The sequence below is a fragment of the Neolamprologus brichardi genome, chromosome 1 (genome assembly GCF_056152115.1).
Source record: "Neolamprologus brichardi isolate AB-2024 chromosome 1, ASM5615211v1, whole genome shotgun sequence".
Classification (NCBI taxonomy): Eukaryota; Metazoa; Chordata; class Actinopteri; order Cichliformes; family Cichlidae; genus Neolamprologus; species Neolamprologus brichardi.
The window spans coordinates 23,000,922-23,023,326 of NC_142104.1; the positions used below are offsets into that span (position 1 = coordinate 23,000,922).

The 22,405-nt window shown below is 40.6% G+C and overlaps 1 protein-coding gene across 1 annotated transcript; it reads left to right on the forward strand.

Annotated features, from left to right (window-relative positions):
- The first annotated feature begins 241 nt into the window (after positions 1-241).
- On the forward strand, positions 242-22,049 carry galns (galactosamine (N-acetyl)-6-sulfatase). Its single transcript, XM_006780300.2, has 14 exons — positions 242-384; positions 649-772; positions 1,525-1,599; positions 4,120-4,222; positions 4,714-4,857; positions 5,595-5,661; positions 6,794-6,921; positions 7,029-7,168; positions 7,276-7,379; positions 11,170-11,312; positions 12,241-12,343; positions 16,857-16,978; positions 20,793-20,910; positions 21,913-22,049. The coding sequence occupies exons 1-14, from the start codon at positions 265-267 to the stop codon at positions 21,997-21,999; spliced, it is 1,578 nt and encodes a 525-aa protein (XP_006780363.2). The 5' UTR covers positions 242-264; the 3' UTR covers positions 22,000-22,049.
- The last annotated feature ends 356 nt before the right edge of the window (positions 22,050-22,405 follow it).

Sequence of the window (22,405 nt, forward strand, 5' to 3'; positions counted from 1 at the left end):
CAGATTTATCAGCAGTCATTGAATGCAGCATACTAAAAAGCAAATTTTTGTTTATTTAATAACACAATATAAAGCTACCGTAGTCATATATAAGAGAAATTAAACTAAAAAAAGATAAAGCGATTTCAGTGAACTGTAAATAAATCTTAGCAAACATCGTAAGAGCTGCTGTTTCCTGTATGCGCAAATATTGCGCTGAAAACTTGCACGAAGACAAACAAAACACTTCCTTGTAGCGGAGGCTCATATGACTTCTGCACAGCCATGGGAAGAATGGTTACTCTAACTCTGATAACTTTTTTTGGAGCAATAATATGTTGTTCCTGGACAAAAAACCTACCAAACGCTCCATCTCCAAACATCATCATCATGCTCATGGATGACGTGAGTATTTCTCTTCTTTCTTCTATTGTTTTGTATGTTTAGTTACAATTTTACCTCAGAGTGCAGTACTGTAAGTGACAGGCTGAGCTGCATATTTCTCGTTAAACCTGTGAGGTTTTATTCGAGGTCGTTCTGTGCTGGCTTGCAACTGTTATTCAAGTAACTTATTCACCTTTACTTCATGTAAACAGCAGGCTGTAAACTCTAATCTAAATGTGACTGCATATGTATGGAGTGAGTAATAAATTTCCCTCTGCTGTTCAGATGGGCTGGGGGGACTTGGGGGTGTTTGGCCAGCCTTCTAAAGAAACCCCCAATCTGGATGCCATGGCAGCTGAAGGGATGCTCCTACCAAACTTCTACACTGCCAACCCACTCTGCTCCCCCTGTAAGTCAGCAGACGATGTAACACTGACATAAACCAGCATTTTTTGTTTTAGTGGATAATATAATTTCTTTCCTTCCAGTCTTCCTCCCTTTAACCCCCAACCAGTCATGCCAGATGGCTGCGCCTCCCTGAGCCTGATTCTGCTGGAGGTTTCTTCCTGTTAGAAGGGAGTTTTTCCTTCCCACTGTCACCAAGTGCTTACAATATAAACCACCTTGAAGTGATTGTGATTTGGGTCGATATAAATACAACTGAACTGAATTGATCAGTTGTGCATTTTTAACATTTTTGAAAGAACAACTGATTTACAGATTGAAAGTATACATTTATCACAGAACATTTATTTTTTAAATATTATAAAATATAAAATATGTTGTGCAAAACAGAGTATACAGAAAATCATAAATGTTACTGCAACATCACCAATTTGGTCATTTTAATGACAATGCACTTGCATTTCTCAAGAAACGTTTTTTCAAATGTCCACGCACTGAGCACTATTAATATTAACTAAAGCAGGATGTCAGTAGTTGCACAAAACAATTTTGCAATAAGCTGATGTACACATCACGCTGGAGGCACCATTTTATAATGGCAACTGTACTGAGTTTATCCAAAATACTAGCTAGACAGTAAACCATTTATAATCTCAATGTGTGCCATTTCCATTGGAGCACATTTCACTCTATTTGCGTGTCAGAAAAGTAAAATGCATACTCAACTTGTCTAATGACATCATTATTTTTCCACAGCTCGAGCTGCACTTCTCACCGGGAGGCTGCCCATCAGAAATGGTTTCTACACTACTAATGCCCGTGCCAGAAACGGTAATGTCTCTGTACAGGGTTCATAAGCACTGTGCAATATTATGGATTTTCATTTTTAGCAATGTCCAAGTCTGGATAAGTGTGGAAAATAAATGAGCAGGAAAACTTGTCTCGATCATGCAAGCAACGTTTTTTTTTTCTTAACTGTGTTAAACTGTTAAACTGTGTTTTAGAGCAGGAAGCCAACATGTCCAAAATGTTTGCAACTGTGTGACAGAGGCCATGACAGAGCAAGCTTGATGTGATTAAGCAAGCCATAGATGTGGTAAAAGACTGAATGCACATTGTTACTCGCCAGTACCTCACACAGCGTTAAAAAAGGCTCTGCTGCTAATGCCTTATAACTATTATATATGTTTGCGTCCAGATAAGATGAAAGAAAAAAGCCTCAGTATTGGTATATTTACATAGCATAACAAATAAACTCATAATAGGTTTGTCTGATGTTTAGACTGTAAATAAAACATGGCTATAGTCTCTGAATATTAAAAAACTTTAAACTAGGGTTGCATCTTTTGATAGTTTGAATTGATTATTGACTGTTCCATGGATTCATCAGGTAATAAGATGATAACTAGTTTTGTCTTATTAATGAGAAATAACAAATATTCCAAAAAATTCAGTGTATTTACACGCTATATTAAAATAAAATAATTTTTAAAGAAAATTTTCACAATGAAAAATCAGCAGTAAGCCTCCAGAATTTGTATTAAAATATGCAGATGAACTGTTAACTTAGCCTGATACCAGACTGTTTAAATTATACAGCTTCCTGTTGGCTGACAGCAGCCGTCCTATTTTCCATGCAGTGATACCTGCAGCAGACAGGGGTGAGTCTAAAGGGGGGCATCAGGTGACATTTTTCAGATTGATAGTGAAATAATATTAAATATTGTGTTAATTAATATTAATACATTAATATTTAAAATTATACCATCATGCACCATCATAACATTTGTTATGAGAAGCACAAAAAACTAGCCTCCAGCCCCTCCAATTTATTATTTCTCATTAACAAAGCAAAAGTATTTCTTATCCGATTACTCGATTAATCGATACAATAATCAATAGATTACTCGATTACTAAAATAAAATAATAGCTTCAGTTCTAATCACAAATACACTAATAACAAAAAAGGTAAACACACAACCTCAACTGAAACTTTGGTCTGCCTTCTTGGACAGCTTTCTTACATTAGTAGGAGGTAAAAAGATTTCAGATAGTATTGTATTTTCTGGATGCGATAGATAAGGTGTGTGTTCAAGTGTATGTGTATTTGTGCATGTGTGTGTCTGCATGTTTAAGTGGTGAATGACTGAGCATGTGGTGGTTGCAATGAAGAAAAGCGAACATATCAACATTCTCAGAACTAAGACTTGACCTGCACTTTGATGCAACGTTTCCTGCTGCTGAAAACAGATGTTCCGAAGATGTTAATAATTAATGTTAATAATTAAAGTTAATTATAGCCTAAAGTCCCACTTACATCAGTTACATCACCTGGTTTTTCAGTCAGAGCCACGGAGCCACCCCAATGCCCACTGCATTAGTTTAAATAGCCAATAACTTGGAGGCTTCAAATCAGGAGTCCAAAAATGGACAGATGTCATAGGGGGTAGAGCTATCTTTTAAATACAGTCCGATATGAAAATATTATTAATAATAAAAAAAGGCTTACTTTTTAGTGAGTTTCTTAGTTACAATATAAAATAGACTAAAAGATATGCGACGGGTGGGGTTGTTAATATAATATTTTAGTTTTTAAGCATAGATTATACAGTAAGACAGCACTTGTACTTCACTTCCTCTTGTTGTTCGTCCTTGTTGCTCACTGGTTTAGTTCTGCAGCTTGGTGTTAAACCCAGACAAGCTCACTGCAGCCACCCTATCTTGAGCTGCAGTCTTTAGATAATTATTTCACAACATAACAGCATGTTTGGACAAAATGTAATAATAATGAGACAAAGAGGAAGAAGAAATAATTTATTCATCCCAAAAGAAAAACAACAGCTCAATAAAATAAATACAAACAAAGTCGAGGGCAAAAAAGTATACAAAAGAAATCGCTTATTTATACAGATATTACAAAAAACCTGAAGTAATTAAATAATAATGAAGTAATAATTATTAACTAACAATAATAACTAAGTCATTATTTCAAAATCTACAATAAAAATCTAAAATGGACACAGGCATTGTGGGATGAGACTTTCCACATTCATGTGCCAGTGGAGCCCAAATATGCTAAAGAAAGTGCTCTGGGACATTTTTCTAAATGTCTTATTATACCCATGTTGGGACTTGGGTTGTAGAACCATTTAGTTACATATATTGAAAGGTAGTTTTGTTTTTGTCTGAAAAGTCTCCCTAGAAGTCTGGAAAGTGGAATAGTGAGTGCATTTGCATTGTGCAAATAATTTCTTGCTGATTTCTCACTGCATTATCTATACTGTGCAGTTTACAGTATAGTTGCAGCAAAGGAAAGTTCAGTACCTTAAATTTGGATCTATTTTTTGCAGCATACACACCACAGGACATAGTAGGAGGTATATCCAAGGATGAGATTTTGTTACCCCAGCTGCTGAAGACAAAGGGCTATGTCAGCAAGATAGTTGGGAAGTGGTGAGCTCTTTATCTTTTCTCAGGTTTTAAAGTCTCTGAAGGTTTGGAGAGCAGCGATCAGTTGTGGAAGGAGTGCTGGTGGAAGTATATGGTGCAGTATATTTGCAAATGTACAAAAAAAGAGTGTTTATTTTCTTATTTCTTCTTCTTTTCTTTAAGTAAGATTACATAGACTTTCTGTGCAGCTAAGATGAGAACAAAGTCTTCCTGATGCCACCATCATATTTTGTTAGTCAGTAAAGCAGATGCACAGTGTCAAGTTTTAAGCCTCTAAAATTTGAAAGTTTTTCTACATAGTATACTGTGAAGAACTGTAACTGATTTGCATCCAAACAGAAAAAAAACTGCATTGAACCTTTAGAAAAAAAAATATCAGGGCAAGAATATCTGACGTTATAGCTAGGGCCTAAGAGTAAATATACAAAAACATATGGGTTGATCTTCAGCTACACTGATCTTAGTGTGTGAATGCACTTCATTTGTTGCTATAGGCACCTGGGCCACAGACCAAAGTATCTTCCTCTGAAGAACGGTTTTGATGAATGGTTTGGTTCACCAAACTGCCACTTTGGCCCTTATAACGACCAGTCGATACCAAACATCCCCGTCTACAACAACTCTGAGATGCTCGGCAGGTAATATCACACACAAACACACAGCAAGGCTGAAAATCTATATACAAATCTCCTTCCCCATGACTCAGTGGAATAGTTTGGCTGTCTGCTCCTCAGGATGAGTTGAGTGTCTCTTCCCCCCCGCCCTTCTTCCTTCTTTGTACCAGCTGTGCTTGTGTATTCCATTTTCCGCCCATTTGTTTTCCCCAAAACAGCCATATGTGTATTCAGGGTCATTGGAACTGGCAGCCGGGCGTGTTTTTCGCTTAGCCGTGGGTTTAATCAGCACCGCATACCTGGGCCCTGGACAGAAGCACACACACACGTAGGCACATATACAGGGAGACACACACATGCCCTCAAGAGACGGCAGGTTGCGTTGGCTGTGTGCGAGGACACCTGGAGGAAGTGAAGCATAAGAAAGAGATGCCTGTCACTGCTTCTCTGTTTGCCGCGCCACGCTTCAGCAGCGCCTCATAACAGTTCCCTCTGCTCAGCTTCGCTGACACTTCCCAAATATGGCTTTCACCAAAATTTCCAGCAAACACCCTCAACAGGAGGGAAATTTACTTCCTTTCTCCTAATCACATAGTCCACAGTAGTTTCAGTCAGTTTGGAGGCAGACTGATGACACAATCAGGTTACTGCTAAAACTTTTTTTTAACACAGACGATAAATAGGCCAGCTTGACCTTAGCTATTATTCAGATGGGACGAAGGTGTTGTTAATGAAATGTATACATTTGTTATTTTTTTCAGATTCTATGAGGACTTTAAGATTGACAGAAAGACTGGAGAGTCAAACCTCACACAGATCTACCTGATGGTAAGCGAAGGATCACCTGTTGTTGCTGTCTCAGTGTGACATACTCATACCAGGTACATCACATTTTGATGCAATGTTTTTTTTTCTAAAGCAGTTGACAGAACGGTCCTGCCTGTGTTAAACTAGCAACTTGTTAACCCACCTTTTGCCTTCTGGGAGCCTGTCCCAGCTCTCATAAGGCGGGGACAAAATGTTACTGCCTGCCAGAATACAGAATTTTACCTTGGCTCACCCAAATATGAAAAAATTAAAAACATAATTGAAAATAAATAATGAATGCAGGTAAAGCCTAATTCTGGCCTTTAATAATTACTGTAATTTAACCAGAGGAAGTGCACTGATTATCTCTGCTGCGGCGGTCCTTCCCATTCAGTTTGGAACATGATCAAAACCAGCATGCAGAAACACACTGCATGCTGGAATGGTGTGTCATCACTGAAAGAGGGCGGTCCTGTGAAAGGCAGCATGTCTTAAAACTTGGTGAACATTAAGCAAAAATCAGATTTCTTTTTGTAACTGTTAAGTTTTGTGTGGATAACTGACAAATTTGCAGTCATCTACTGTAAAATATTTATCTGTGTGCAAAATGATTATCTCTTTTTGTAATAAAGAACAAATGGTGCAAATGTAAGTGTCTGAAATGTAGTTAGCAAAGCGTTTTAGATTAATTATAACCATCCTTTTCCTGGGTTGCAAGCTCAGTTTTCAGTGTTTCAGTGTTAATAAACTGCTAAAACTATAATACAGTATTCTGCCTACATGACAGTTAGAATGTGTGTTTTTGTTGAAACTGTTTTGCATTGTATCGAGAGATGTTCCTCAGTTTGCTTTCATTGATTTCAACAGGCTAGACAACACGTTGGAGACTCCTTAGTACAACAATACCTAAGAAGGCTGATGAGTCTCTCTCTAAAACAGTTTAAACAAAAACTGAACTCCGTGCTCTCTTCTTGGAGGTGGTTTTATTGAAGGCTTGTCTGACTCACTGCTTTACTTGAAAACACTATTTGAGTGTCTAGTGAGTGAGAAAGAGAATTCTTGTTACCTTAACTGCAATGCTGTGAAAGAAGCTGCAGAAAGTCTCCTGGCTTTTGTATTCCCAGTGTAATGACGTTTTCTTCCACCTCTGCAGGAAGGTCTTGACTTCATACTTCGTCAAACTAAAGCTCAGCAGCCCTTCTTCCTCTACTGGGCAGTCGACGCCACTCACGCCCCCGTCTATGCCTCCAAACGCTTCTTAGGGAAGAGCCAGCGAGGCCGGTACATTTTATCCTGCTGACTCTCCTATTGACGCAAAGACAATGTCATGCAAGTGGTTATAAATGATTGTATCGAGGTGAAAAATGTGATCTGCCTTTGTGCTGTAGCTATGGCGATGCGGTGATGGAGCTGGACTACAGCATCGGTCAGATTTTGAAGTGGCTGCGAACTTTTGGTATTGACAATAATACCTTTGTGTTCTTCACCTCAGACAACGGTGCAGCTGTTATGTCTGGCCCCAATGAAAGTAGGCAATTATTTCATAAACAAAGTGCTTTTTTAAAATCTAATTCTGACTCGCTTTTGTGTCCCGTGTGATTGATGCAGGTGTTTTTGTGGTTTTTGACTCCTCAGGTGGCAGCAACGGACCCTTCCTCTGTGGGAAGGAGACCACCTTTGAGGGAGGCATGAGGGAGCCTGCCATTGCTTGGTGGCCTGGGCACATCAAAGAAGGCTCAGTAAGAATGCCCCAGTCATTAGAGCTTTTACCAAATAAAGCATGAAAAAAACCCACAATAAAATACAACACGTGCTCTCGAGAGGCTAGTCTAATGTTAGTCCAGGCACCCAGAGGACAGCTTATTATTCTATGCTTTGTTGTTCCCTGACTTTCTGCCAATCAGATTGTACCAGGAGCTGAAAATCTGAAGCAAGTTATGTATAAAGGAAAAATTATTTTACTCGTTCTCTCTTTCAAACAATCATTGCTTTTTTTGTTTATGTATCAATTAGCTATTTACACATACACAATTTGATCCACTGGCGTCAATTAATCCCGACTGTGTCCAGCTTCTGTCAAACAGAGCCGAACTCCAGAAAGCCAGACTGTGATTTTGGCCACAAAGCAAGTGGGAGCCTTTTTCTACTGTTTCCTAAAATATTTCTGGAATTAATGCCCCAACTCCCCCCCCCCCCCCCCCCTCCTCACATTCCCCAATTTAACCCCCCACCCACACTGTGATCCCCTAAGCCTGTGCGTTCTGCAAATGACTTTTAATTGTATTAGGGGCAGCTGTGACACGGGGCTGTGACGCAGAGGGATTTTGTGGAGGAGCAAGCGGAGGCTGCAGTCTGCAGTAAGCCTTGCCCCTGGCTCATCTCACAGGGTTGTGCTGGGGCCTGATAGCACGGCAGAGTAGCGAGGGAGAGGGGGATTGGGAGCGTCTTAAGCGGCTAATCTGTTTGTGTGTTTGCTGAGGTTGGATTGAGCCGTAATGAGGACTTCAGTATCTGAATATGCCAGGCGCTCAGGATAAAGGAACGGGAGGGGGGGGTTTGGAGGGAAAGAGGCAAGGAAGAAGTAAAAGAGGTGGCTGGTGTAGAAAAGAGAAAAGGAGGAAGAGTGCTAAAGATTGCAGCACTGCCACACTGCCAGGATGGTTTTAGTGTTTGTAAGGCTTTGCCTGCACCTGTGCCATGTTATAATTGACCAGTGTGCCTCTATATGCATATGCAAGGGTGCAGAACATGTCGGTGTAATTTTTGTTAGCTCCCACACAACTATATGTGCACGTTTGTTTGAATGAGAGAGAGCTTTCTAACCTTAAAACATGTGTGTGTGTGTGTGTGTGTGTGTGTGTGTGTGTGTGTGTGTGTGTTCGGTAGTTGTAATGACTTGACTCGAGTTTTAGTAGAAAGGGGACTGTAGATCCTGAAATATCCAGGGATGTGATGACAAGGCTATTGTGCTGGAGTTACTGTGCTCTATAGCTCTGGATTTATCACTTTGTGTCACTTGGGAGGAAGGATAACAGATAAAAGATTGTCCCCCTGTCTTTATTTTGTAGTCTTTTCAAATCTCTGTTGATGGGTGCTTTGAAAAGTCTGTAAACCCTCTGAACAAAATGCTGGAGACAAGTTACCAAGCTTTTCTTAAATGGGGGATTTCCTCAGGTTTATTGTAGTGACCCAACACAGAAATCAGGAGAAAGTTTTTGGAGCATTTGGGAATTGGAGACAAAAATACTATTTCAACAGTTAGCATTGTGTCTGCTGTCATCTTGGTTTATTTATTTATTATTATTTATAAAGAACATGCGATACCAGAATTTTAATTTAGTTTAATTCATTTTTATTTATAGAGTGCCAAATCACAACAACAGTTACCTTAAGGTGATTTATATTGTAAAGTAAAGACCCTTTACTAGAGAGAAAACCCCAACAATCAAACGACCTCCTTTGAGCAAGCATTTGGTTACAGTGGGAAAGAAAAAGTCCCTTTTAACAGGAAGAAGTCTTAAGCAGAACCAGGCAAAAGACACACTGTAGCACATCAAAAGTGTAGCACAGGCATCTTGGAAGGGGTGTTAGAACAGTAGCATAGCAGCCCATATTATTATTCTTACAACCACGTTAAAAACTCCAGAAGGCACAAACACTAAAACAGTGAAGAGATCCAGTTCAGTGAGTTGAACTGGTGGAGGTTAAACCCAGCAGATAGACAGCAGACTGGCTGGCTGTAGATAGAGCATAGCTTTAGGCCTTGATACAGTTCAAACAGGCGAGTTCAGACACATCCTGCATACAGTTATCAGCCTGTTCACATATTTAATTTTGCTAGAAAGTTAGAGATGTTAATATGGCAGTCCACAGGGATTGACTCAGAACTGCAGGTTTTGTAGGGTTTCTCCATTGGCTTCATTTACATGAGCTTGGTATTTCCATGCCTATTAATAGAAAATAAAGCCTGTTATCAGTGAATGAATATGAGTGATGACTCAATTAAACTGACACGAGTCTGAGTGCAGGTGAAGCTTTCTGATTAGTCATTCACTTACTGTATATTTTGGAGGATGGAAGGAGCAGATCTGAGATGAGGGCGCACGGGTGCTCTGAAGCATTCTCCCTGTGCCTGAGGGCAGGTGAGGGGCTGCATGGTGGCTACAGGAACAGAGATTGGGAGGTGGGTGGGCTGACAGTGCCACAACATTGTTGAGCATCGCAATCCCCTTCGGTGGGTTATCAGGCTGCAGACACACTGGCAGAGTGGCAGAGATGGGGATAGAAGCACTGCCTCCTCAGATAAACAACATCACTGCTTACAATGGAGAAACAGGAGAATGTGACATTAATAGGGAGCAAAGAGTGGGACAAAAGAGAAAAGAACAAAGGGTGATTTTAAAAAAAAAACAGCTTAGACTGCAAAAGAGAGCAGAGCTAATAAGGGAGGAAATAAAAGATGGCAACTCGTGAGATAAACTCCTCTGTCAGACCAGTCCGAGTTTTAAACTTTCAGTTTTTGGAGACGCAAGTTATTCCCAACTAAATGTCAGTGCTGCTTCTCCTCTTGTCCTTTTGTCCTGTCTTCTTTAACGGTCTGTGTGTGTCTGTGTTAGAGGGACTTAAAAAAAAAAAGAAAAATGAAATAAAGGACCAAATCTCTCCATGTTTGTGTACGCGCGCACGAAAGAGAGAAAGAGCGTCTGGATGTGCAGATAGATCATGGAGTGCATTGCAGAGCCCTTTCTGTGGCTAGTTCTGTGGATACAGAAGAAAAGGGGAATTCATTTCAGTGCTTAGGAGCTTGTGTGTACGCCTGTATGTGTGCTGGCTGCCGATAGGAGCACAGCGGCACATGGCGGTGCAGCTGCAGAGGGCTGATAGCGCTATCTGATTGTGAGCGTGCCGTCTCCCTCTAAGGCTCGCTCAGGAGAGAATGGAACGGAAGATCAAGGATGACAGCGAAAAAATGGCATTTTATCTCAAAATAGTTCAAAGTTTATAAATAAAATAACGCTTTTCACTGGGACTGGGAGAAGGAGATAAAACGCCAGCTCGCTCTAGCTTCAGCCACCTTCTCGCCAATGTCTTGTCCTCTCTCTACTTCCTCTCCTTTCCTCTTTTTTTTTTGCTCCTCCTTTTCCCCCTTTTTCCCTCCCAAAACTAATTTAGAAAGAGAAGCATTTTGGAGTTTTAATAATAAACCTGCATGCAGAGGTTAGAGTGGAGGCTGTTGAAATGCATCTCTTTTCCTGCGTGTGTACACACAACCACACATGGAACGAATGCTTATCATGACTGTGCATTGTTAGCATGTTGCCACAGCTCATTCTTGATTTCAAGGACTTCAGTCATCAAGGAGGACATTTCAGAACCCGTGAAAGATATGAACAAGCGTTTAAAAGACAAAACTCTAGTAGTGTGTTTCTCTGTGGATGGTCCTCAAACAAACATGCTTTTCTGTGTGTGTGTGTGTGTGTGTAACATCTTATTTTACTAGACCCGTTTATTTTCTTCTCTTGTCTATAGGTGAACTTCCAGTTGGCCAATGTCATGGACCTGTTCACCACTAGTCTGGTTCTCGCTGGCATCAACCCTCCTGATGATCGAATCCTAGACGGACTGGACCTAACACCTGTTTTGCTCAACTCCTCCCAGCCACTCAAAAACAGGTGAGCACACACACACACACACACACTTTTGGTCTTCCTTAACTCCTCAAGAAAATATCCCCTACAACATTACACCAACACCAGTCTAAATTGTTGGATAAATCAATGCTTTCTTTTTATTTATGCCAAATTCTGACCCTTGCATCTGAATGTTGCACCAGAAATTGAGACTCACAAGACCAGGCAGCGTATTTGAAATCTTCTATTGTTCAGTTTCCTTTTTTTAGCAGACCATCTGCTTCAAGGTCTGTTGCAGATGTAGTGATAACAAGTGGTTATTTGAATTACTTATGTTTCAATTCTGAGATGGTTGTGTTGGAAAATCCCAGTTGACCAGCAGGTTCTGATCTACTGGTGACCATCTGACCCCAATAACCAAATATATAGTCACTTACATCACCTTTCTTCCCCATTCTGATCCCCGGTTTGAACTTTAACAGGTCATCTTGCCCACGTCTACGTGCCTAAAGACACTGAATTGCTGCCATGTGATTGGCTGATTAGATATTTGCGTTAGCAGGTGCGCCTAATAAAGTGGCTGATGAGTGTAATTGCCTCTACAATGAATCTTAATGTCTTTTTGCTATATGCTACGAAAATGTTGACATTTGAGGGTTTCATACAAATGCATAAAAACACTGTACAAAGGTTCATGTGTCTATCAGGATGATATTTTTTTAAACCTGTGTGGCTCCCACAACTTTTGCTTTCTGTGCCATTATTCACTCCTTTTCTAGTGCCAGACTCTTAATTTTGACCAAAAAACAACACAGTTTGAGTGATTTTTAGGGAGTTCACGTTCCTCCTCTGATGTATAAAAAAAAGTGCAAGAATGCAAGATTGGACATTTTCTAAGGCAATTTGATGTTAATATATGCAAGTTGAAGTAAATCTGAGCTTAATTTCTGCCTCTTCTCGCCATCTTCAGGCCAATATTTTATTACCGTGGGAATAAACTGATGGCTGTGAGGCTTGGACAATACAAGGCACACTACTGGACCTGGAGCAACTCATGGGAGGAGTTTAGACAGGTGAGATTCCCTCTGAACAGTTCAACTCTGTTCCTCAGTTCTTCATTTGCACTGCCACATCCTCCTCCTTTGTCTCTCCTAATCGCACTCAAACACACAAACACTTTGGCTGTTGCTGGTGTTATCTTGAGAGCGGCTCATCAGTTGACTGCTGTGTACATCAGTGTAATGAATATTAATGAAGAGCCCCCACATAAGCGAATGTACATCATTCATCAACCAGATGACTTGTTTGTTCAAACTCCAGTGGAAATACCCCCCCACCCCCACCCCAAAATTTACATATCATCATTACCTGCTTGTTCTTTTGGCATCATAGCGCTCAGGCGTAATTACATCAACTCAGTGCGGATTAAAAATATCAATAGAAATGTGAAATCTGGCACCTGAGCAGCTAAAGTATAGTGCGTTTTCTTTTTTTTTCTTTTTTCCCTGGCTACCCCGAGCCCATCTATAAAAACATGTCCTTCTGTCCTCCCTCCATGGCTATGCCTTTCCTGTGATCCAGTTTGTTTTATGCCCCATCGGTTGCTTAAATTGCTCTCTCCTTCAGGGCCGCTGAATCAATAGTAGCCTCCTTTATCAACTCATGTGAACTGAAGTGGAACTTCACAAATAATGGCGTCTGATTGCCTGTGAGTTGCCTATCGATTGGTGTGTGTGTGTGTGTGTGTGCGCACATGGGAGAGAGAAAAGACAGAATGAAAAAAAAACATGCACATACATGTTCGGGCTTCTTTGTACAGACGTGCGTGTCTAGTGTGTTTCGCTGACCGACGGTTGAGCTCCTACAAGACAAATCCCCGATGTCATTATGAACTCCTAAACTGTTTCTTCTTGTGTTGCCCACATTCACTTTTCATACATCTGCTTTAAAGGTAATGCTCTACTTTCTTTGGAATTGATCATTCCTACTAAACTCATGTTAAAGATAACCCACCCCATATACACTGAGGATTAACCCGTCTCATGATAGTGATACACAATGAAATCCACTCCTCGCTGAAATGAAACATGTATTGCTGCTTTGTAAGTAATGTGCTGCAGTACAATTTGGCTTTTTTTGTGCTCCTTGCTGAAAAATAAACAAGGAAGGAAGATGTGTGTCTCTAAAGAAGAATGAAATTACAGGTTAATGGCTGGGAGACGTGTTGCTCTGTCCTGGCTGAGTCTGTGCTGCTCAGCCATGAGGAAAATGAGAAATTTCACAGGCTTAAATGCCTCTCATCAAATTCTTTTGAGGCAGCGTATTGATGTTAATATTGTGAAACATAGTTTGTCGTGACTGTGTCTCCCTTTTATCTGGATTGCTGAGTAACCTATGCAACTGTGAGTAGCCTTGCTGGATGCTTCATATGGCAAAAACTGAAAAAGGATGTTTTTTTGAGACAACTGTACTGGGAATACCTCTTCTTGGCATCACTGAAACTGAAGAAATTGACAAGAATTAGGCTGTGCCATAGCTGATGTACTTTAAACTTGAATTATAACTTTTATAATTTTTACATTAACACACACTTTAATGCACACTGGTGAAAAAAACACAATCAGTCTTTAATTTAGTAAACGTACTAATTCATAAATGATGTCCAAATATTTCCAACAATGTTCAAAGAAAACTGTAATCCTCAAATGAACCTGTCACATCCATTTTACACTCTCTGGTTACTCTCACACTGTAAACACTTGGTAATAATGGTGACAATAAGCTTAAAGTAATTCAAATATTCACTAAGTTATTCTGAGCATCGGATATAACATTAGCTCAAGTAACAGCTTAAGCAGTCAACTCATCTGATGCTAGGTTAGCAGTTAATGTTACTGCAGCTAATGCTACTTGTTGCCTTTTGATCTATTATTAAATAAAAGATTTATTAGAATAAAAAATAGTGTGAATAAAACTGTAATAAACTCAGCTCAAGTCACATCATTTCATCAGAAATGTTGAAAAAGACAATAACTTCCGTGATTCCTCATAGCATCATGTTATAGTATTGACAAACCCCAGGCAGCAGAAATTATTGTTCATTCAAGTAAAAGCACAAATAAATTATCATACTTGGAGCTTCCCTCCAGTCAGTAACGTGTTTTGGTTGGAGTTGTTTCTTTTAGATGTTTTGCCTTCATTCTGCAGAATGAGAAAAGTAAAGCACACCCTCTTTAAATTCAAAGGTTTTACAAATCAGGACATAATAAAAAATAATCTGGTCCTTAGCAAGTCTTAAAGCAAGGCAACCTCATATGGAAAATAACACATAGCATATTACACTTTTGCCAGTTTTGCCAGTTTGCACGTCTTGAGCATTCTGGTGAGTGTTAACACAATGCCAAGAGGAAAGATATCAGCAATAGAGAAGCAATTATTGCTGCCAATCAATCTGGGAAGGGTTAAAAGGACATTTCCAAACAATTTGAAGTCCATCAATCTGCACTGAGAAAGATTATTCACAGGTGGAAAACCTTTAAGACAGCTGCCAATCTTCCCAGCAGTGGACGTCCCAGCAGATTCACCCCAAGGTCAGGCCATGCAATGCTCAAAGACAAAAAAATCTGCAACCTACATCTGAGACTCTACAGGTCTTAGTTTGCATCTTAAATGTTCATAACAGTACAATTACAAAAAGGTTTGTTTGGAAAGCCTGCCATGGAGAGAAAGCAAAACTAAGCTGCTTCTTGCAAGAGGATGGATTTCCTTTAAACAGGGATTGTATTAATTTTGTGACAGTAAAACTAGGATTTTGTTGTAGTCCAATCATTTATTTACATGAATCCAGCATAGAAATTCTCCTGTTGAGTTGGTTGAAGCTCTCTTAATCACTCACACAACTGATATACATGCAAAAATGTCCTGTTTTAGCTCAGTTTCGATGCTTGTTAAGATAGAGCAAATGCAAAAACTCCAGTAAACTTAAAGTTAAGTTGTTTAATATCACCAACTACAATGGCCATAACACAGATCTGAGGGTTCATGAGAGGCTTGATTGGTATGAAATATTTTTAACAGTTTTTAAATGTTTTTTTTGTCAAATACATTTTACTATCTTTACCTGTTTCTGTTCTTTAAATTGCTGTTCCGATTATTCAAATATTCAGTATGTGAAAGAAAGAATATATTTAAACATTGTCCAGTCTACATAAAACGATCCAGCCAAATCAAATACTTTTTCCTCATTTCCATCCCCAAAATCCACGCTCCCACCCATGGATGCTCCTGCACCTTATCTTGTAATGACGACCACTGTTCTCCAGTTTAAAAGCAGCCTTGCTGTATCCATAGCATTAATGTCATGTCAGATATGGAGTTCTTGCTCTAATATCTTGGCTACAAGAGAAAAAGTCAGACAGATACACACAGCAGGCCTTTCTTGCTGCTCCTCTGGGATGGTTTTTTTTTTTTTCCCCCTGATTCTTTTCTGCATTTCTAAGCAGTTGACTTTAAAAGGCAGGACAAGTCTGGATCAGTGGAAGCTCTGCAGGGCGGGGGGTATCTATCTTCACTCTCACTCTTTCTCTCTCTTCTATATGTATTTTGAGGTGCTCCGTTGAGTGATCTCAGAGGGGGGGCAGCAACAATGTCTTACAGATGAATGCTTTTTCAATATTAGTTGTGCTCATCAAAAAAAAACCCAAAAGTGTGAGTTTGTTTGTGCGTGCGTGTGCTTATGTGTGTATTAAAGGAGGAGGCAGATCTCCAGGGGGTTCTGGAGGAGTGAGTGTGACTCAATCAGGCTGCGATCACTGCCAGGCTCCTGAGAAATAGAGTCAGGGAGCAGGAGCGAAGGCGTGGAGAGATGAAGAGGAGGCAGCAAAATTTCTCTGTTTTGCGAGAAAGCCTTCACGGTGTACCAACAGGAGCACAAATAACACAGCAGATTGGAAGACAATATGCATATAACCCATACTACAATGAGATTAAGCATTCAGCTCTTGGCAGCAGGTGGCTGCAAGCCTAAACCTAAACACTCACATCTCTCCTGCCGAGCTTAGTGCAGTGTTTTTTTTTTTTAATTGGACATGATGAAGCGCATAAAAACCTTAACCATCAAACTTAAAGACAAATTGTAATCACATTACTGAGATCCTTATTTTCATGATGTCTTAAGTGTCATTTATGTGGTGCAATACGAGCCAAAGCAAATATTCTATTTCTTCCTTTCTTGCTGCACTGACTTCAGATATTATGTTTCATGTTTAATTAGGATAGTATTTCAGGCAGGTCTGCTCTTTGTGTCATAGATTAGTCTTCTACACGAATAAGCACAGAAGGCAGCGGCCGTGCTGCTGCCACACGAGTATCGATTTGTTTGGTGAACTGATGCTTCAGGAGGCATATAAACTGGAAAATATAGACAGAAGAAAGGTTCCACTTCTTTAAAATGTTGATTTTAAAACAAATTGAATCAATTGTAGAATACTTATTCTGGGGTAGATTAAAGTACAGGCAGTCTAGGTGAAGGACTTTACCTGTAGCTCAGATCAATGTGCTTAATAACACGTGTCATATGTTTTACAGGGCATAAACTTCTGTCCGGGTGAAGAGGTGCCAAATGTGACTACTCACGAGCAGAAGGAGCACACACTCCAGCCACTCATTTTCCACCTGGGGCGGGATCCTGGAGAAAAGTTCCCTCTCAGGTCAGTACCTTAAAAAAGTTCAATTTTGCTTTTAGCTGATCTCCAGGAAACGGACAGAGAGGATCAGGGGTGAGGTGTGGAGAAGAGGGGAGTCAAGCAGGCTAACAGGGAAAAAGCTGTGGGGGAAAAAAGGGAAGAAAGCAGGGATAAGAATAAGAAGGTTGTTTGCCCGTGGTACTGAATGTGTGCAAGATCAATGAAGATTTAGCGGCATGAAAAAAAAGAAAAAGGCGGCGGATTGATCCACTCAGCCAGAGCACGCCTGATTACACCCTTCTCTTTGTGATTGCAAACAGCTCCTTAAAGATCACTATCGGGCCCTCAACCCTTTGGTACATCGCTGCAGGTTAAAATTGCAAGATAAATTGTTCAGGTCTAAATTGAGAGCTAGTTCTGTTTAATGTGTTTTGTGTGGGTCTGCCTCCTCTCCAAGGAGAGTTAAGAATCACGGAGACAGGATGCAAACGGCCGACGTTGAACTATTACTAAATAAGGGTGAAAAGATGAATGAGCACCGTCTTCCGCTGTGCCTGGACAGCGCGAGATGTTCAATGTGACCATGTAGATTTTTTTTTTAAATGACAGAGTGACTAATACATTAAGATAATCTCAAAATGCTTTCAGGAAAGAATTTTCTGTGGCTCCTCCTGTCATAAACCCTCTTAGACTGACCTTTCTTTTCTGCCTTCTGCAGCTTAGCCGCTCATACTTTTTTTGCTCTAGCCTCATCTCCTCATTTGCTTCCTGCTTGTGCTCCTCTCTGTTCTGGAGCGAGATTGGATGATAAAACATTAATGCTGTTTTTCGTTTGCCCACCTTTTAGCCTTGCTATTCACTCGGAGGAATAAAAAAAAAAAAAGGCAGAAACCAATCAATATGCAGACATGTGTTGTGCTGAGTGCTAGATGTGCACACACACACACACATCCACACAAACCAAAACTGCCCATTTATTTTATTTTTTTACTTCTGCACAGAGGGGTTAGTGAGTTTGTCTCCAAGGTCACGCCCCCGCCAACGCCAAGCTGCCTGACCTCTTCACTGTTCACGTGCCGTTCTTCTTCGATCCGTTTTAATCTTCACTATAAATTCTCCTTCTTTGCCAAACTTGTTTTCCCTTCTCGCACCTTCTCCCTCCACCTACTGCTATGCATCTCATCTCACTTGTCGCCTCTCAGCTGCTGTCCCTCTGCATCCGCCGGGACTGTGCTCCTCCATCCACACATGTGTGTGTGTGTGTGTGTTTGTCTGCACATGTGCATGCGTGTGTTTTGTCCGTGTGCTCTCAGGTCCCCCAGCTGGACCGGCTGCCTGGCCATCATTAATCTTAGTCAGCACCTAAAGAGCCACTTAAGATGATGTAGGGCCTGTCTGTGCACATACCTTCACTACTGTCGCAGGCTGTGATGTAGCAAAGAGCGCACACATGTACACAGTTTCTGTTCCTGCACAGTTCCATGTCGTTATGGAGATTTTTGAATTATTTCCTTTTTTTAAGTTCTAGTTGTTTCCATTTTGCTTCGTGAGAGCAAAAAAAAAAATGTCTTGCTGCTATTGTAAATGAATGTGAGCCTGGGGAGGATGACAGGGTCTGTGTTGGTGGTCCTTCTGTCCAGGATGAAACACAGAGCCATCCAGGTTTGCATCAGCCTAACTCGATGATGGCTACGCTGGACTCTCAAAGCCTCTCTCTGCCTCCCACATTACCCTTCGTCCCTGTGACCTAATGCCCTGAGATTAACACATCCTACTTCCTCACCACCTACCTCGGCTTTTGTCCCCAGAGCCCCCGGGTCATGTGTGGTGTAAGCCCCAGCCCTAACACTGCAGGCAGCCTTGCTCAAGTCTGGCCTCATCTGCTGCCTGCCACCATGCTCTTCTGTCCCCAATCAATAGTCCCTCACTGAAGTGCTCAATTTCCACCGGGGTGGAGAAGATGGTGGAGGGGAGGGGCAGGCAGGACAGATGTATTTGATTGTCTCCTCAATTCCCCCACCTTCTGCTACTGTGTGGTTGTTTGTGTGTATGTGTTCCAGCAATAGTGTTATGAATCAGTAATCAGAGCGGTGACACACCTGAGCTATGCCCCCATCCCCCTTGGGTGCCATACATTATAAATCAAAAGACTCCATTTGCATACAGCCTGCTTATTATTCCAGATTTTGCCTCTACACTAGTAAGCTAAGGGTTATAATCATGATAATGAGCTGTGCTGACTGTGGGCTTTTCATTATTTGTTTGCAGAGGGGGTATAAACAAATGATATTATTAGTTTTTGATTTAGAGCTTCTGCACTGTAAGATTTTTGGCGCATAGACAAAACAATGGAAAACTTTGCGTCTCGTGCAACTTTCTCGCGCTTTGCTTTACTTTGCTTTGCACACTTGCACGGAGAAATTGAATACTTGCAGCAGCCTGATAAATCTCCCTTACATTTACTTCTGTTAAGCTGCTTCATCACTTATCGCAAAATGAATCGCAACAATCAGGAGCCGGCACAGATAGGAGGGGAATGAAATATCCCTCTTGCTGATCGAGATCGAGCAAAAAGCAGAATTTGTGATTTGAGATAGCTGAAGCAATTTAATCTGAATGCTGGATGTTTAACACAGCGGAGCAATCTGGTTTTTCCCTATCAGCTAGGGTCACAATGCATAGATAGTTAGCTTATGACAAACGCAGCGCACAAGGAGAGAGACTAATTGCAGCGAGCGCTACCAGTCAAGTAATTGCAGGAGGAAGTAAAGAGTGAGTATCAAGGAAAGGAGCAGGTGCTGGTTGATGGAGGAAGCCTTGCTGCCCTGTGGGAGATCTAAGAGGGAGGGTAGGTGTGAGCTGGACAGGGCCTGGGGTTATTACTCTAATTGACACTTCACCTCACACACATGCACATGTTCCCCAGGGGCCAATCAGAGCATTGCGTTTGCAGTGGAGGGAGGATGGAAGGCTGGCACAGGTGCTGCCTGCGAGTGTATCAGGGGTGTAATTGCACTGCTGATATTTGTCTATCCCTGTGTCACGCCACCAGACGCTCACTCCCCCAACAGACACACACACACACAGAGCCCATTAACCCTACAGGTCCTATTGAGAGCAGCGTTCCTTTGAAAGCCTTCAGGGCCCCTGTGTTTTACACTCTGAATATAATAATGCACAGAGGTGCCCGGGCTCACTGGTGTCCAACAACAGTAATTGAGAGACAGGGGATGTGATGGGGGTTACATAGTTCATCCTGCTGAGCGTGCCTTCCCAAAGGGTACAAGAGTGGACAGCCTGTGTGTGTGTTTATGTGTTTAGGTTTCTGTTTTTGTCATCGAAAGCTGCGGCTCGTCCCCCCACCGATATAATGAGTAACGCTCGTGGGCCGCAGTCATGTTTTGTCACTAGATACATGAACAGAAAGGCAGAAAAATGGGTGATCTTTATTCCGTGTGTTTCAAACACAAAAGCAGCCTTGCCTTTCTCATATGTACTTTGTCCAGAACATAAAACAACTGGTTCCATTCAGGATTAACTGTTCAGATCGCTGTTAAAGAAAATTTGGTATTTAATATATTAAAATCTGATTTTATTCTTTGTAACATTACTACAAGATGATGTCATCAATTAGTCAAATATACTTTGCATCTCTGTTGACAATCATTCAATTTAAAGCACAAAATTTTCTCACATGTTAGTTTTTATCATGTTTCCTTGTCATGCATCAATATAAATGAATAATGTTTGGAGTTTTGGAGCTTTGGTTAACTAAAATGATAATCATTTACTTGAAAGTGCTCTGCCGATAATACCCAGCTGTTTATTGTGTTGGCAGTGTTCTTTCTAAGGAGTACCAGGGCGCTCTGAGCGGGATATCTGCAGTTGTGCAGCAGCATAAAGACACTCTGGTGCCCGGCATTCCCCAGCTCAACATGTGTGACAGTGCAGTGATGGTGAGACACAATATAACTAAATATATCTCTTACGGTCATGTTTAAGATCAGTTGTTATGTTGTAAATCCGACTACTAGATCAGGTGCTCTTCTCAGCTGTATACATCAGATAAATTGATATGTAAGTGACAATGATAAACCCTTTAAGGGCCAGAAAGAATTAAGTCTATGGGAGAACAAGCTAAAATAGAGAAGGCTCCTGGCCTTGCTTTGAATCAATCGTAGCTTTTATTTTGTTGTTTGTGTGCTAACTTTACATATCAGTGTGTACCGATTTGATGACATCTTCCCCTTCTGTCTGGAACTTTCTCTTTCAGTGTTATTGTAACGGTATTATTTAAAAAGCAGCCTGGCTTTGTCTCCCCAAGCGCCCACCTTATTTGTGGCATGGCACTGCCCCCTGGTGGTCATTCAAATAAACATGCTACATTGCGTCCAATTCCTGTCTTTGGTAGAAGTGTGATAATTTAAATGCTTAAAAGCCTGAATTATTGCATCTTTTTATTCTGCATTTTTCATAAGGAAAAGTAATTTTTTTTTTTTATCTTTTTAACATGGTTTTGTCATTTACTCTACTTTTAGAGTAATGGTGCACGAGAAAATGTGCACAACCTAGTAGGTAATACGACCGCTCAAGGTCAAACTGGTAAATTTGAAGTAAGAAGACATTAAAATTTCATGGCACCACTTCAGTATTTGAAAAATACACTTTATGCATGGTGTGTATTGGGAAAGAATAATCAGTTTTTCAATCAATTAAGTTTTTTGATGAAAAATGTTACACTGGGATAATATGTATTCATAGTTTAACATTTAAAAAAGAAAAAGACTTGATACGAACCAGAACACAGGACAGGAAACTGTGGAAAGGGTGGGTCACAAATATTATCTGCTGCTTTCAGCCTAGTGAAGATCAGTTACGACTTTAAAAATCAGCAATGCATTGTACATTTGATACTTTCATTTTGCTGTACTTACTGTGTGGACCTCTCTGTTTTATAGAACTGGGCCCCGGCTGGCTGTGAGAAGTTGGGAAAGTGTCTGAAACCGCCCGAGTCTAACCCCTGGAAGTGCGACTGGCCACACTGAGAGCAAAAGTACTGGACGCCAACATGAGGAACTAAAACCTGAAGATGTGCCAAGCCATAGAATAGGACACAGCCTCTGTGTGTAAAGGAATGTATTTTTAAACTCTTTGTGTTTTTGTACAATGTTTGAAGAAAAGAGCATTCGGTCAAATCAGGGAAACATGTTTGCAAACTATGATTGCAGTTATTTTTATATCTGTGTGTTTTAATCTGCCAATTCTATTTCAACTTGCTATGGAATGGATAAAACAGATTTTACTGGTGTAGATGAAGGATGCCAAACTCATTTTACATTGTGAGCCACATACATCCCACTTTAATTTGAAGTGGGCCATACCAGTGAAACTTCCCTTTCTGTCTTTAATTACACATTTAATCCTTGAGATATCTTAATATGAGCAATAGAA

What these genes read in the sequence shown, in the direction of transcription:
- galns (XM_006780300.2), top strand. Translation starts at nt 265, where the DNA reads ATGGGAAGAATGGTTACTCTAACTCTGATAACTTTTTTTGGAGCAATA. An exon ending in AGCAAGATAGTTGGGAAGTG is followed by an intron (nt 4,223 to 4,713) that starts GTGAGCTCTTTA and finishes TTGTTGCTATAG; the next exon opens with GCACCTGGGCCACAGACCAA. An exon ending in TGTGTGACAGTGCAGTGATG is followed by an intron (nt 20,911 to 21,912) that starts GTGAGACACAAT and finishes TCTGTTTTATAG; the next exon opens with AACTGGGCCCCGGCTGGCTG.